Source organism: Puma concolor, chromosome E3 (genome assembly GCF_028749965.1).
Source record: "Puma concolor isolate L17-30 chromosome E3, mPumCon1.1.hap2, whole genome shotgun sequence".
In the NCBI taxonomy this organism is placed as follows: domain Eukaryota; kingdom Metazoa; phylum Chordata; class Mammalia; order Carnivora; family Felidae; genus Puma; species Puma concolor.
In genome coordinates this window covers 15,865,412-15,879,399 of record NC_141682.1, presented here as the reverse complement: position 1 = coordinate 15,879,399, position 13,988 = coordinate 15,865,412, and the positions used below count along the sequence as shown (strand labels likewise).

The 13,988-nt window shown below is 41.4% G+C and overlaps 1 protein-coding gene and 1 long non-coding RNA gene across 2 annotated transcripts in view; one reads left to right on the top strand and one right to left on the bottom strand.

Moving 5' to 3' along the window:
• Window positions 1–4,279: 4,279 nt before the first annotated feature.
• On the bottom strand, window positions 4,280–12,023 carry LOC147572990 (uncharacterized). Its single transcript, XR_015245444.1, has 3 exons — window positions 11,716–12,023; window positions 5,139–5,337; window positions 4,280–4,618 (listed from the first exon to the last, which is right to left on the bottom strand). It is a non-coding gene; the product is annotated as an uncharacterized LOC147572990 (long non-coding RNA).
• TMEM248 (transmembrane protein 248) overlaps window positions 11,559–13,988 on the top strand; it is a 42,424-nt gene continuing 39,994 nt past the window's right edge. Inside the window, exon 1 of the mRNA XM_086692051.1 lies at window positions 11,559–11,684. Within this exon, the coding sequence (XP_086548177.1) occupies window positions 11,583–11,684 (102 nt within the window). The 5' untranslated portion in view covers window positions 11,559–11,582. The remainder of the gene's footprint in view (window positions 11,685–13,988) is intronic.

Genomic DNA, 13,988 nt, shown 5'->3' with positions numbered 1-13,988 from the left:
CCCAGCTTGCACTCTCTTTCTCTCTCTCTCTCAAGATAAACCCACACATATTGGAGGTTACCATTATACCAACCGATTTTGAGGAAGAACTATAGTGACACCCAGTTGATGGAAAGCCTTCACAGTAAAATGATAGCTAGTAAAAGTAGGGGGAATATAATTTAAAAAAATTTTTTTAATGTTTATTTTTGAGAGAGTGCGAGCAGGGGAGGGGTAGAGAGAGAGGGAGACATAGAATCTGAAACAGGCTCCAGGCTCTGAGCTGTCAACACAGAGCCCGACACGGGGCTCGAACCCACGAACTGCGAGATCATGACCTGAACCGAAGTCAGACGCTCAACCGACTGAGCCACCCAGGTGCCCCGGAAAATACAACTTTAAAAATCTCACTCATATGTGGAATTTAAGAAACAAAACAGATGAACATATGGAAAGGGGCCGAGAGGAGAAGAAAGGGAAACAAACCACCAGAGACTCTTAATGATAGAGATCAAGCTGAGGATTGACAGAGGGAAGCAGGTGGGAGATGGGTTAAATGGGTGATGGGCATTAAGGAGGGCACTTATTGTGATGAGCACTGGGTGTTGTATGTAAGTGATGAATCACTGAAGTCTACTTCTGAAACCAATATTGCACTGTATATTAACTAAAATTTAAATTAAAAAAAATAATTTTAGTCCAGGACCAAATGGCTTCACTGGTGAGTTCTACCATTTATTTTTTTTTTCTTTTTTTTTTTTTCTTTTTTTTTTTTTTTTTTAATTTTTTTTCTTCAACGTTTATTTATTTTTGGGACAGAGAGAGACAGAGCATGAACAGGGGAGGGGCAGAGAGAGAGGGAGACACAGAATCGGAAGCAGGCTCCAGGCTCTGAGCCATCAGCCCAGAGCCTGACGCGGGGCTCGAACTCACGGACCGTGAGATCGTGACCTGGCTGAAGTCGGACGCTTAACCGACTGCGCCACCCAGGCGCCCCGAGTTCTACCATTTAAAGAACTGACATCAATCTTTCTGAAGCTCTTCTAAAAAATTGAAGAAGAGGGAATACTTCTTATGAGTCCAGCATTGCCTGAGGACAGTCTGAGAAAAGAAAACTGTAGACCAATTTCCCTGGTGAACATAAATGCAAAAACTCTCAAGAAAATATTAGCCATCAAAAGTAACTAAGTAGCCGTCTATAACACATTAAAGGGGTTATACACCATGACCAAGTGGGATTGATTCCTGGAATGCAAAAATGTTTCAACTACAAAAACCAATCAATGCAATACATTAACAGAATAAAGGGATCAAACACCATATGATCATCTCAACTGAAGCAGAAAAAGCACTTAAATACACTTCTTGAAAAAATAAAGTAGGAATAGAAGAAAACAAGAACATAAAGGCATATAAGAAAACCCACAGCTAACATCATAATGGTTAAAGACTGAATGCTCTTCCTCTAAGACCAGGAGCAAGACAAGGATGCCCACCTTCACCACTTCTATTCAAGATATTATCTAACGAGAAATTTTAAGACACCATCATAAAAATGCATCAGTGAGCTAAAATGAACATGCTTAAAACAAATGAAGATGTAGAAAGTCCCAGCAAAGCAAAGGTATAAGGAAGAACCAAACAGAAATGTTAGAACTGAAAACTACAATAACCGGGGGGTGGGGGGGGGGGGGGGAAGCAGGGGCACCTAGGTGGCTCGGTTGAGCATCTCCTAATTTCGGCTCAGGTCCTGATCCATGGGAGGGGATCAAGCCCCATGCTGGGCTCCACACTGAGCATGGAGCCTGCTTGAGATTCTTTCTCTCTCTCCCTCTGCCCCTCTCCCCGACTTGCTTCTCTCTCTCTCTCTCTCTCTCTCAAAAACATTTTTTTTTTAAAACTGATAAATTGGACTGAGTCAAAATTTAAAACTTTTGTTCTATGAAAGATCCTGTTAATAAAAGGACGAGCTAGAGACTGAAAAAAAAATTGCAAATTACATGTCCAACCAACAATTGATATCCATGATATATAAAGAATAGTCTGAACTCAACAGTTAAAATTTTTTTTTTTTAATTTTTTTTTTTTAACGTTTATTTATTTTTTTGGGACAGAGAGAGACAGAGCATGAACGGGGGAGGGGCAGAGAGAGAGGGAGACACAGAATCAGAAACAGGCTCCAGGCTCTGAGCCATCAGCCCAGAGCCCGACGCGGGGCTCGAACTCACGGACCGCGAGATCGTGACCTGGCTGAAGTCGGACGCTTAACCGACTGCGCCACCCAGGCGCCCCTAAAATTTTTTTTTAATGTTTATTTATTTTTGAGACAATGTGAGAGACCGAGTGTAAGCAGCAGAGGGGCAGAGGGAGACACAGAATCCGAAGGAGGCTCCAGGCTCTGAGCTGTCATCCCAGAGCCCGACGTGGGGCTCGAACTCACAAACCATGAGATCATGACCTGAGCCACCCAGGCACCCCAACAGTTAAAAAAATTTTTTTCAGTTAAAATTTTTTTAATGTTTGTTTTTGATAGAGACAAAGCATGAGTGGGGGGCAGGGCAGAGAGAGAGGGAGACAGAATCTGTGCTGTCAGCACAAGAGTCCAATGTGGGGCTCAAACCCATGAACCATGAGATCATGACCTGAGCCAGAGTCAGACTCCTAACCTACTGAGCCACCCAAGTGCCCCTGAGCTCAACAGTTAAAAAAGAATTCAGTTAGACAATGGACACAAGACTTGAACAGAAACTTAACCATAGAAGATACATGCCACGCCATTCAGTGGGAGAAAGGACAATATTTTCAATAAATGGTGTTAGGAAAATTAGATAACCTTGTGCGAAAGAATGAAGTTGGACCTTACACCATAAACAATTAATTCAAAGGATCAAAGACTTAAACATAAGAGCTAAAGCTATAAAACTTATAAGAAAATGGAGGGGAAATCCCCACGACATTAGGTTTGGCAATGATTTCTTGGATATGACACCAAAAGCACAGTCAACAAAAGAAACAATGGATCAATGGGACTTCATCAAAATTTAAACCTTTTGTGCTTCAAAGGACAGTATAATAAGAGAGTGAAAAGACAACCCACAGAAAGGGAGGGGAAAAATTTAAGATGTACATATTTAATGTGCAACTTGATGAGTTTAAGTATACATCTGTGAAACCATCACCAACATCCAGACCATAGACATATCCATCACCTCTCAAAGTTTCCTCCTATCTTCTTTATTATTATTAATTTTCATGGTGGGGAGTAATGGTGTTAAGAACACTTAAGATCTACCCTTCTAGAAAAATTTAAATATATAATATAGTACTGTTAGCTATAGGCATTGTGTTGTATAGTAGACCTCCAGAAATTATTTATCTTGTATAATTGAAATTGTGTATACTTTGACCGTCATTGCCCATTCCTTCTTCCCCCCAAGCGCCTAGAAATCACTATTTTACAAGAGAATATATTTGCAAATCATATACCTGATAAGGGTTACATATCCAGAATATATCAAGTACTCCTTCAATTCAACAACAATTAAAAAAAAAAAAAAAAGACCCAAGCAGGGGATCCTGGATGGCTCGGTTGATTAAGCGTCCGAATTTGGCTTAGGTCATGATATCATGGTTCATGGGTTTGAGTCCCACATCAAGCTCTGTGCTGACAGCTCGGAGACCGGAGCCTGCTTCGGATTCTGTGTTTCCCTCTCTGCCCTTCCTCCGCTGGTGCTCTGTCTCTTTCTGTCTCCCTCTCTCAAAAATAAACATTAAAAAAAAAAAAAAAAAGCAACCCAATTCAAAAATGGGCTTAGACATCTCCAAAGAAAATACACAACTGCCCATAAGCACATGAAAAGATGCTCAAAACCAATAGTCATTAGAAAAAAAGCAAATCAAAATCACAGGGAGGTACCAATTCACAGCAGTCAGGATGGTTTTTGTCAGAAAAGCAGAAGATAACAAGTGATGATGAGGGTGTGATGAAATTGGAACCCTGGTGCATTGCTGTTGGGAATATAAAATGGTGCCATCATCGTGGAGAACATTTTGGTGGTTCCTCAACGAGTGAAACCTAGGATTCCATTTCTAGATATAGTACCCAAAAGAACTAAAAGTAGGGATTCAAACAGATACTTGCTATATTATTAGGGCTGACATAACCAGTACCAAAAGCTGGGTAGCTTAAACAGAAGGTTATTTTCTTACAATTCTGGAGGCTAGAAATGTGAGGTTATGGCGTCAGTAGGGTTGGACCTGAGGCGTCTCCTTGGTTTGTGGGTGGCCATCTTCTTCCTGTGTCTTCACATCATCTGCCTTCTGTATATGTCTATGTCCAAATTCCCTCCTCTTATAAGTACACCAGTCATACTAGATTAGGGTCCATCCTAAGGACCTTATTTAAGATTGATTACACCTGTAAAGATCCTGTCCCTAACTATAGTCACATTCTGAGGTGCTAGGGGTTAAGACTTCAACATGTGAATTTTTGTGGGGACACGATTTAGTTTGATGTTTACACACCAAGGCTCAGAGGAGCATTATTCACAACAGCCAAAAGGTTGATACAACTCAGGCGGCCATCACCAGATGAGCGGGTTAAAAAATCGGGGTATCCTTGTAGTGTAAAAGATTCAGCCTGAAAAAGGAATGAAATTCTCATACGCAATGCATGGATAAACTTTGAAAACATTCTGCCAAGTGAAATAAACCAAGACAAAAGGTCAACTACTGTATGATTCCATTTATGTGAGGTAACTAGAATAAGCAAAGATACAGAGACAGAAATTAGAATAGAAGGTACCAAGAGTTAAGCGGGAGGAGGAATGGAGAGTTAGTGTTTATCGGTACAGTGTTTCGGTTTGGGATGATAGGAAAGTTCAGGAAATGGATAGTGGTGATAGTCGCATAACATCGTGAATATAATTAATGCCACTGAATTGCACACTTACAGTGGCTAACGTGGCACATTTTGTTAAGCGTATTTTACCACAATTTAAAAAATTTTTTTAAATTAAAAAGTGAAAGGAACTATACTTGATAAACAAGGGAAAATGAACCCAAGAAAAAGAAAACGTGAAATCAGAAAAGAGAAAGTGTAGAATGCTACAGCCACTCTGGAAAATAGTTTGGTAGTTTCTTGTAAAACATATACTTACCTTCCAAACCAGCGATAGCACCCCGGGGCATTTATTCCAGAGAAATGAGAACTCCTGAATGTACAAAAGCCTGTGCACAAACGTTAAAAGCAGCTTTATCTTGAATAACTTCAAACCAGCAACGTTCCATATGTTCTTTCACAGGTTAAACTCACTGTGGCACATACGTACAATGGAACACTACTCCGCATGTTAATACCTGTAACAGTTGGAGTGAAAAACAATCCAGGCTCAAAAAGTTACATGCTGTATGACTCCATTTACATAGCATGGTTGAAATGATAAAATTATGGACATGGGGGAAAATTAGTGGCTGCTAGTGGTGAGGGACAGGAGCGGAAGGCAGCCTGAGGGAGTTGCTTTGTGATGGTAGATCTTGATTTTGTGCTGTCTGTTGATGATGGTTAAAAATCACCAGGGCAACACCCTTGAATAGAGCCAGCTTCAACAGTAAGATGTCTTAGTGGTAGAACGAAGTCTAAATAAGAATGACCGAGGAAGGAGATGTACAACTCCCAGCTGGCTGATTTGCACTCTCCTCCTTGTCACAGGTGATTTCTTTCCACTCCCCAATGGTATACTACAGTATTACCAATTTTTGGTAAACAATTAAAGTAGAACTTCGTCTCACACTATCATGAATATAATTCCTGAGGGATTAAAGAGAACTATAAAGGAGCGCCTGGGAGGCTCAGTCAGTTAAGCGTCCGACTTCAGCTCAGGTCATAATTTCACGGTTCATGGGTCCAAGCCCTGTGTCGGACTTTGTGCTGACAGCTCAGAGCCTGGAGCCTGCTTTGGATTCTGTGTCTCCCTCTCTCTCTGCCTCTCCCACACTCATGCTCTGTCTCTCTCTCTCTCTCTCTCTCTCTCTCTCTCTCTCAAAAATAAACATTAAAAAAAAATTTTTAAAGAGAGACAAATATAAAAATATAAAATGGTAAAACAACCAGTGTAAAATATATGTAAATATTCCCTTTACCTTTTGTTGTTCTTAAAATGTTTTCATTTGCAGAATGCATATTCCGTAAAGGTGGTTAAGTTGGGGAAGTTCATTCTATGTATAACATCAATTAAATATAAACACTATTAAATGTAAATGGATTATATCCTCCAACTCATGGCATAGAGTGGCTTTCTGGATAAAAAGAAGGTGCTGCCTACAAATTACTCGATTCAGTTTCTTTTTTTTTTAATGTTCATTTTTGAGAGACAGAGAGAGATGGAGCATGAGCGGGGAAGGGGCAGAGAGAGAGGGAGACACAGAATCGGGAGCAGGCTCCAGGCTCTGAGCTGTCAGCACAGAGCCTGATGCAGGGCTCGAACTCACAAACGGCGAGATCATGACCTGAGCCGAAGTCGGATGCTTAACTGACTGAGCCACCCAGGCGTCCCTTGATTCAGTTTCAAGGACACACATAGACTCAAAGTGAAAGGATGGGAACAGATATCTCATCAAATAGAAACCAAAATAGAGACTTATATCATACAAAATAGACTTTAACAAGAGACAAAAAAATTCATTATATAATGATAAAGGGGTAAATTCACCACAAGAATATAACAATATATAATATATAATACGCATATATATGTATATATGTATATATGCATCCAACATCAGAACATCTAAATATATTAAGCAAATACTAACAGATCTGAAGGGAGACATTGCCAACAATGCAACAATAGTGGGGGACTTGAAAACACTTTCAGGGCGCTTGCATGGTTCAGTCAGTTGAGCATCTGACTCTTGATTTCAGCTCAGGTCATGATCCCAGGGTTGTGGGATTGAGCACACATTGGGCTCCAAGCTGAGTGTGGAGCCTGCTTGGGATTTTCTCCTTCTCTCTCTCTCCCTGCCCCTCTCCCCACTTGTGTGTGCACGCTCTTTCTCTCTAAGTTTTATATATTTATTTTGAAAAGGCGGGGAGGTCAGAGAGAAAATCCCAGGCAGGCTCTGCACCATCAGTGCGGAGCCCAATGCAGGGCTCAAACTCCCAAACCATGAGATCATGACCTGAGCCGAAGTCAGATGCTTAACTGAGCCACCCCGGCGCCTCTCTCCCTCTGTCTCTCTCTCTCAGAGACTGAGACTCAGAGTCTCTGAGAGAGAGAGAAAGATTATTTAGCCATAAATAGAATCCTGCCATTTTCAACAACACGGATGGATCTTGAAAGCATTATTCTAACTGAAATAAATCAGATGAAGAGAGACAAATATTGTATGATCTCACTTATATGTAGAATATTTTAAAGAAAAGTCAACTCCTAGATACAGATGACAGATTCGTGGTTGCCACGGGCAGGGTGGGGAGGGAGGTTGGTGGGAGAAATGGGCAGAGGTGGTCAAAGGCACAAACTTCCAGTTATAAGATAGATAAGTCTTGGGGATGTATCGTACAACATGGTGACTATAATTAACAATACCATATTGTATATTTGAAATTTGCTAAGAAAGTAAATCTTTAAGGTTCTCATCAAAAAAGGAAAATAAATTGTAACTATGTGTGGTGATGGGTGTTAACTAAACCCATTGTGGTAATCATTTCACAACATACACATTTATAAAATCATTATATTATGCACCTAAAACTAATACAACATAATATGTTAATTATTTCTCACTAAAAATTAAAAGCAAAAAAAAAAAAAAACCCTTCTGTGCAGCAAAGGAAACCATCAAGCCAATGAAAACTAACCTATGGAAAGGGAAAAAATATTTGGAAACTATATATCTAATAAGGTGCTAGCTAATAGTCAATATATATAAGATATTCATACAACCCAACAGCAAAAACAAAAACAAAAAACAAATAATCTGATTTAAAAATGGGCAGAAATCCTGAATAGACATTTTTCCAAAGAAGACATACAAATGACCAATAGATATATGAAAATATGCCCAACATCAGTAATCATCAGGGAAATGCAAATCAAAACTTCGGTGAGATATCACCCCCACACCTGTGGGGATGATTGTAAAAAAAGATGAGAGATAACAGCATTAGTAAGTATGTGGAGAAAAGAGAACCTTCGTGCACCGTTGGTGGGAATTTAAACTGGTGCAGTCACTGTGGAAAACACTGTGGAGCTTCCTCAAAAATTAAAAATACAGTTACTATTCGATCCCACAATCCCACTTCTGTATATAGATGTGGAAGGAGATGAAATCACAGTATCTCAAAGAGGTATCTGTACCCCCATGTCCATTGAAGCATTATTCACAGTAGCCAAAGTTTGGAAACAACCTGTGACTGCTGACAGAGAATAGATACAGAAATGTAAAATTCAGCCATAGGAAAGAGGGAAATCCTGACAACATGGATGGGCCTTAATGCTAAACGAAATAAATCAGAGAAAGACAAATACTGTACGATTTCACTTGTGGAATCTGTATGTGGAATCTAAAAAGGCTGAACTCATGGAAACAGAAAGCAAAATTGTGGTTGCCAGGGGCTGAGGGGTAGGAAATGGGGACATGTTGGTCAAAGGGTACAAACTTCCAGTTACAAGATGAGTGAAGTTCTGAGGGTCTAATGCACAGCATGGTGACTATAGTGAATAATTACTGCATTACCTACTTGAAAATTGCTAAGAAAGCAGATCTTAGAGGCTCCTGGGTCACTTAGGCAGTTGAGCATCCGACTCAATATGGGCTCAAGTCATGGTCCCTGGGTCACGGGATTGAGCCCCACATTGGCTTCCACACTGAGCGTGGAGCCTGCTTAAGATTCTCTGTCTCTCTCCCTCTGCCCCTCTCCCTTGCTTGCGTGTGCTCTCTCTCTCTCAAATTAATAAAATAAAATAAAATAAAATAAAATTTAAAATTTAAATTTAAAATTTAAAATTTTAAATTAAAATTAAATTAAAATAAAATAAAATAAAATCTTAAATGTTCTCACCAAAAAAAAAAATTAAATTAAAAAGGTAATTGTGTGAGGCCATGGATGTGTTAACTAACCATTTTGTGGTAATCATTTTGCAACGTAAGTGTGTATTAAATCATGTGGTACACCTTAAGCTTACCAATGTTATATGTCAACTCTATCACAATAAAGTTGGGGGTGGGGGAAGAAGAAAGACAAATTACCAATACAAATATGAAAGAAAACGGAAGTACTTTTTCAAATAAGAAACTTTAAAACATTTTAACCATTTAAAAATTCACAAACACGGGTGGCTGGGTGGCTCAGTCGGTTGAGTGTTTGACTTCGGCTCCGGTCATGATCTCGTGGATCGTGAGTGTGAGCCCCGCACTGGGCTCGCTGCTGTTCGCTCAGACCCCACTTGGGATCCACTACCCCGCTTTCTCTCCCCCTCCCCGCTTGCACTCTCTCAAAAATAAATAAACATTGTTTTAAATGCACAAAGGACATGAACAAACAATTCACCATTTAGACTCACGAATAGACAGCAACAGATGAAAATTTCAACCCCGTTAGTAATCAGAAATGTAAAATAATTTAATAACGTATTTTTTTGCCTGCCAAATTGGCAAAGGTGAAATTTTATAACGTTTTAGGACTATGAATGTACAGAGAAATGTGCCTCACTGATGGAAGCACAGATTATAAAATTTCCAGATGGCCAATCAGCACGATGTGTCAGAGCCTTAAAAATCTTTTTACTTCTGGGCGCCTGGATGGCTCCATAGATTGAGCAACCAACTCTTGATTTTGGCTCATAATCCCAGGGTTGTGGGGTTGATCCCCTCATCAGGCTCCACGCTGAGTGTGGAGCCTGTTTAAGCTTCTCTCTTTTTCCTTCTGCCCCTCTACCCTGCTTGCTCACTCTCTTTCCCTCTAAAATGAAAAAATATACGGACGCCTGGGTGGCTCAGTCGGTTGAGCCTCCGACTTAGGCTCAGGTCATTATCTCGAGGTTTGTGAGTTCAAGCCCTGCAGTTGGGCTCTGTGCTGACAGCTCAGAGCCTGGAGCCTGCTTCAGATTCTGTGTCCCCCTCTCTGTCCACCCCACCCCTGCTTGTGCTCTGTCTCTGTCTTTCAAAAATGAGTAAACATTGGGGTGCCTGGGTGGCTCAGACGGTTAAGCGTCCGACTTCGGCTCAGGTCATTATCTCGAGGTTTGTGAGTTCCAGCCCTGCGTCGGGCTCTGTGCTGATGGCTCAGAGCCTGGAGCCTGTTTCAGATTCTGTGTCTCCCTCTCTCTCTGACCCTCCCCCGTTCATGCTCTGTCTCTCTCTGTCTCAAAAATAAATAAATGTTAAAAAAAAATTTAAAAAAAATGAATAAACATTAAAAATTTTTTTTTTAATTTTTTTTTCAACGTTTTTTATTTATTTTTGGGACAGAGAGAAACAGAGCATGAACGGGGGAGGGGCAGAGAGAGAGGGAGACACAGCATCGGAAACAGGCTCCAGGCTCTGAGCCATCAGCCCAGGGCCTGACGCGGGGCTCGAACTCACGGACCGCGAGATCGTGACCTGGCTGAAGCCGGACGCTTAACCGACTGCGCCACCGAGGCGCCCCTAAAAACTTTTTAAATAAAAAAAATATATATTTTTACTTTTCGGCACAGTAATCCCATTTCTGGAAAGCTATGCTAAAAAAATCATAAGAAACAATAAAAATTTACATTAAAAATAAGGACTACAGAAGTTAAAATTTTTCAGTGTTTAAATTGTGTAGAGGGGGATGTTTAAATCAAATAATAATTATGTAGAAAACTATCCTAGCATGATGTGAAGCATAGTTCCGAATTTGTTTTAAAATTCCATGCAATGCTAGAAAAAAAAGAAAAAAATACAGCAAAATCTTTCTTCTTTCTTTTTTTGAGTTTACTTGTTTATTTAGAGAGAGAGAGTACACGCACACACACAAGTGGGGGAGGGGCAGAGAGAGAGAGAGAGAGGGAGACAGAGAATCTCAAGCAGGCTCCTCACTGTCAGCACAGAGCCCGACTGGGGGCTTGAACTCACGAACCGTGAGATCATGACCTGAGCCGAAACCAAGAAGCCAACGCTTAACCAACGGAACCACCCAGCTGCTCCAGAAATACAGCAAAATCTTAACGGTAGTTACCATTGGGTTTGGTTATTACAGATGGTTTTAATTTTCTTTTTAATATTTCCTAAAGTTTCCTAACTGTATACAATACAATGGTTGTTTTGTAATCAGAAAAATGGAAAAATTATTCTAAGAGCATAAAAACAAACGCTGTCCAAACCACCACACGACACAGAATTGTAATTGTGCACATCAGCTCTTAAAGGGAGAAGTTTGTCTTAAAAGTGAGCAGCTGATGTCTAAACAGGGTTTCCCAGGCAACCCCTCTGCGGTTGCCAATATAGAATGCCACCTCTGGGGTAGAATCATCCTCCTGGAAGGTTCTGAGGCCTCCTCCTCCTTAAAAGAATAACGAGCTGTTTGCAGGGCTAGGTGTCTGGTTTAAATTCCCTCTATGGAAGCACACACCCGCTGAATGGTTTCACTGCCAGAAGAAAAGTGCTACTCCCGTAATAAAAAGTCAGTGAAGCTGAAAGAAATCGAATTTCTTGGACTTGGGGTGGCGGCTGGAAGATTGGTAAGCATTCTCAAACACGGAGGCATCTCACCTGAGCTCTGAGTCCATGGTCAGAATTCACCTGCAATTCTGATGGTCCCTGCTGCGGAGCGCAGGACAGGTCTGGGAGGGGGAAGGAGTCTGGTCGTTTCCTCCCGATTTTGAAAAGTCAGAGGGGGTGGATGGACATGGTCACCGTTTCAAGTGAAGAGTTTCTCTTATCATCTCATAAGTCATAGTGACTCATTCTGAAAGCGCTGTCTTTTTAAAAGTGTGGAGATGAGGACGCCTGGGTGGCTCAGCCGGTTGAATGCCCGTCTCTTGGTTTCAGTTCAGGTCAGGATCTCGGGGTTTCTTGGGTTCAAGCCTTGCCTCAGGCTTGGCCCTGGCAGCGTGGAGCCTACTCTCTCTCCCTCTCCCTCTCTCTCTCTCTCTCTCTCTCTCTCTCTCTGCCCCTCCCCCACTTGCACTATCTCTGTCTCTTTCAAAATAAGTAAACTTTATTTAGATGAGTCAATCAGTAGCGTGCTGGTGGTCTACTGAAGATTCTTCCTTTAAAAATTTTTTTTCAACATTCATTTATTTTTTGAGAGACAGAGAGAGACAGAGCACGAGCAGGGAGGGGCAGAGAGAGAAGGGAACAAAGCAGAGTCCAGGCTCCAAGCTGTCAGCACAGAGCCCACTTGTGGGGCTGGAACCCACGAACCGTGAGATCATGACCTGAACCCAAGTCGGGCGCTTAACCGACTGAGCCCCCTGGGTGCCCCAAGATTCTTCTTTTCAAGACTGTATTAAAACTATGCCCTATATATACTCCAGCCCAGGCTACATAGCATGGTGCTGGAGGGGCTGCAAAAATTCACACGTCCTGGACTCTGCCTTCAGCTTATTCACAATCCAGGAGAAATGGGAAGGTGCAAAAACATGAAAAGTGAAATGGCTCAAGACTTAGCTGAGAGTAAGATACAATGAAAGTGACAGGCAACAAATGCCTGTTTAACTGCCTAGTGGAATAATTGCAACATCTTACATGTATTTAGCCCTTAGGCACTGTGCTAAGTGAGCATTTAAAGATGTATTACCTCTTGACTGTGTCTAAGAAACCTAATTTAGTAGGAATACTAACAGGTAGCATTAATTAGCGCTCGATACATGCCAGGCACTGTGCTAAGTGCCTCACACGGAAGAACTTGTTTAATCTTCTCCAGTAGCCTGCAGGTCAGTCGTGCTAATTGTCCTGAGGCACAAAGAGAAGCTGGTGCGTGGAGATGCCTGGGCACTGCACAAGATCACAGAGCTGAAGCGGGGAGCCAGCATTCGAACCCGGGGAAGACTAGCTCCAGGGCCCCCACTCTTTTTCTTTCTTTTACTTTTTAGTGTGGTGACAACACTTAACGTAAAATCTATCCTCTTCACAAATATTGGAGTGTGTGTTATTGTTGACTCTAAGTACAGTGCTGCACAGCAGGTATCTAGAACCTTAACTGAAATTTTTGGACTGTTAATTAATAACAGTACGCCCCCCCCCCACCCCCTGGTAACCCCCATCCCAATCTTTGATGTTATGAAACTGGCTATTTTTTTTTTTTAATTTTTTTTTCAACGTTTATTTTTATTTTTGGGACAGAGAGAGACAGAGCATGAACGGGCGAGGGGCAGAGAGAGGGAGACACAGAATCGGAAACAGGCTCCAGGCTCTGAGCCATCAGCCCAGAGCCCGACGCGGGGCTCGAACTCACGGACCGTGAGATCGTGACCTGGTTGAAGTCTGACGCTTAACCGACTGCGCCACCCAGGCGCCCCAAAACTGGCTATTTTAGATACCTCGTGTAAGTGGAATAATGCCTTATGTCCTAAGGTCCATCCATGTTATCCCATTTTGCGGAATTTCCTTACTTTTTTTTTTTTTTTTTTTGGCCAAGTAGCATTCCACTGTATGAGTATACATTTTCTTTATCCATTCATCTGTCGATGGCCATTTAGGTTTTTCCCATGTCTTAGCGATCGTGAACAATGGTACAATGAACACAGGGGTCCAGATATCTCTTCAAGATCCTGACTTCTAATTCTTTTGGATAATAAACCCAGAAGTGCTGGATCATATGGTAATTCTACAGTTCTATTTTTAATATTTTGAGGAAATGCCATACTATTTTCCATTGCGGCTGTGCCATTTTACATTCCCACAGAGTTCCCATTTCTCTTTTTTTAAGTGTATTTGTTTTGAGAGACACAGAGAGAGGGTGAGCAGGGGAGGGACAGAGTGAAAGGGAGAGAGAGAAACCCAAGCAGGCTCTCCACTGTGTGCACTGTCAGCACAAAGCC